Source organism: Cibotium barometz, chromosome 3 (genome assembly GCF_041138505.1).
Source record: "Cibotium barometz isolate CiBa-2024 chromosome 3, ASM4113850v1, whole genome shotgun sequence".
NCBI lineage: Eukaryota > Viridiplantae > Streptophyta > Polypodiopsida > Cyatheales > Cibotiaceae > Cibotium > Cibotium barometz.
Window position 1 is genome coordinate 63,078,175 of NC_141048.1, and position 2,881 is coordinate 63,081,055.

The 2,881-nt window shown below is 43.4% G+C and overlaps 1 protein-coding gene across 1 annotated transcript; it reads left to right on the plus strand.

Annotated features, from left to right (window-relative positions):
* The first annotated feature begins 262 nt into the window (after window positions 1-262).
* LOC147640372 (tetraspanin-8-like) lies at window positions 263-2,498 on the plus strand. The gene is made up of 2 exons (XM_086779917.1): window positions 263-1,266; window positions 2,013-2,498. Exons 1-2 carry the CDS (start codon window positions 766-768, stop codon window positions 2,316-2,318), a joined length of 807 nt encoding a protein of 268 aa, XP_086636043.1. The 5' UTR covers window positions 263-765; the 3' UTR covers window positions 2,319-2,498.
* The last annotated feature ends 383 nt before the right edge of the window (window positions 2,499-2,881 follow it).

Genomic DNA, 2,881 nt, shown 5'->3' on the forward strand with positions numbered 1-2,881 from the left:
AAAAAACATTGTGGTGCCAATATTATTATTAGTGTCGATATAAATAATAATTATTAGCACGAACATTTTGGTGGAGTCGTCATGCTACACTTGTTCACAAGAGGGGCGCCTTGAACATAGGGGGGAATACATGTGCACGCGGATGACTTTTCACACGTTGCCGCCAGAACATCAAACCATAAGGGTCATATACATGCCATAAACCAATGCCCATGAGCGCCCCTCCTCTCTTATATCATGCCCTACCTACCTAATCCGGCCTCCATACACCTCCTATATTCAGTATCAAGATCAGGATTTTGCCCTAATAATGCAGCCTCCATACACCTCCTATTCAGTATCAGGATCAGGATTTAGCCCTAATCTGCATTATTAGCAAATGCCCATCACAGAATCTGCCCATACTTGTCGTTGGATTGCCTTCATTCTGCCTCTAATCAGAAAGATAATACTGCACTACTAATCTTGCTGCTAGGAACTCGATTTTGCCCACTACTGATCTCGCTGCGAGGAAGCTCACATATACTGCATTTTGCCCACTACTGATCTCGCTGCTAGGAAGGTCATATATACTGCATTTTGCCCACTACTAATCTCGCTGCTAGGAAGCTCATATGTACTGCATTTTGCCTGAATAATTATTATTGAGTATTGATCTTATCCGCTGCTGATTTTCCTCCGAGAAATCATACCAACACCCCCTGCTGTTTCTGCTTGATTTTCGCCCACAAGTAGCACTTAATTTCACACGCATTTTGTACAAAGATGAAGCTGAGCAATACGCTTTTGGGCATTATTAATATAATCACAGCGCTAATCTCGTTGCCCATGATTGGGGCTGGGATATGGCTGGCGACTAAGCACGGGAAGGAGTGCGCGAGGCTGCTGCAGTGGCCGGCCATTGGGTTGGGCGCGTTCATATTGGTGGTGTCGTTGGCCGGGCTAATTGGGGCCTTTCGCAGGAAGAGGTGGTTGCTATGCCTGTATATGGGGGTGATCATTGTTCTGATTTTGGCAGTAGTGGCGTTCACCATATTTGCGTTCGTGGTGACCAACAAGGGGGCGGGTCACGCGGTGTCAGGGAAGGGCTACAAGGAGTACAGGCTCGGGGACTACTCGACATGGCTGAAGCGCAACGTGGTGGATAAGGCCGGCATCTGGAAGAAGATCAAGAGCTGCCTCGTGGACGCCAAGGTCTGCAAAAGCTTGCAGACAGACATCACTGCCGCCTCTTCCTTCTACAAGCAAAACCTCTCTCCAATCCAGGTAGGGCGTGGGAAACCCTACACGCGTGCTATTTCCTTTCACTCGTGTTGTTTTGGAGGTATTTTCTCGTGTTGTGTGTGATAAAGTCTTGGGCGCGCAAGGGTCTATCATGGGCGATGGGTGTTTTTTTTTTGGGGTGTATATTTGTGCTTTGCAAGGGTACGGTTTGGAGGGTGAGAGAATCATGTGTGGTTTTACCAAGCTTTTTGCAATTTTTAACTTTAACACATCCTTAATAATCCCTAGCTTTGTTTAGGTTCAACTCCAACATATCTAGAGTCCTCTCTCTTTAGGGTTCAACTCCAACATATCTAGAGTCCTCTCTCTTTAGGGTAAATCAACCACCCCTTCGAATTTAGTCCTTGACTTTAATCTTTCTCAACTAGATGGGATTTGTTAAAAATGGAGGCATGTGTCAGTCTTAATTTTGCTAGAGTAGCTTTATACACTCTTTAGTGTCAATCTTAGAATTGATTGAGTTTTTTTAGTAAGCATTTTGTCTTAGGTTTTCATGTTGGGTTGGGATTAGTACTTATGCAACAAGGTGGGTGTTGGGGTAAATAAGTAGGTGAATAAGGTGGCGTCCCTTCTCTTCTTGGATGTTTGATTCTTGGCCACCCCTCCCCCTCACCCCTTTTGTGCCCCTCACTTCACAAAGGGGTGAAAAAGATAGTGTGCATTTCTTCTCGAAAAAAATTAAATAAATATGTAATGGGGTATTAATAATCTTTTTGTTGGACGTGCAGTCGGGGTGTTGCAAGCCCCCCACCGCATGTAACTTCACATATGTGAGTGCCACTAGTTGGAAGAATCCTACCAAACTCACAGCGGATAGCGATTGCAAGGAATGGAGCAATGATTCGAGCGAGCTTTGCTTTGACTGTGATTCTTGCAAAGCTGGAGTGCTTCAAGATGCTAAGAAGAATTGGAAGAAGATGGCCATTTTCAATGGGGCCGTGCTAGTCCTCCTCATCCTAGTTTTCAGCCTTGCTTGTTGTGCCATTACTAATGTTCGCACAACACCCTTTGCTGACCTCTATGTAAAAGCTTAGCATGCCATGCACATAGAGGGTCTTCTAGCTTAGTACCTACTGTATTTTTGCTATTGTTGAATGATCTACAATGTACATTAGCCTCTTCTATATGGGATTGAAAATAAGTACACTAGCCATTCATTCTTAATGTAACTAAGAGATTTTTTTACAATAAGCAAGGCTACTCATGTGTTGGGGTGAGAACAATCGCCCAGTGGTGGAAGTGGCATCCTCCCTCTCCAATCCCCGCCCCCCCTCAGCTACTTATTTGCTATTGATGTCTTATCCAAGTTTTTGTACAATTGAATCTCTCATTTAAAAACCTAGGGAATTTAGAAAAAAAACATGATTTCACACACCACCACTTAGAGTACAATTTACATTGTGACTCCTCATCAATTCAAGCAACCAAAGCATATCTAACTAGGATAACATTTTGAGGTTTGAACTACTACACCAAAGCATTTAAAGGAAAGCATTTTGAGTTTTGACCTATAGAAGTCCTAATTGTTTAATCTTGGTTCTCATCCTCTCTTTTTTGTTATTACCTTGCAAGGTAATTGTTTCCAATTGTTCACATT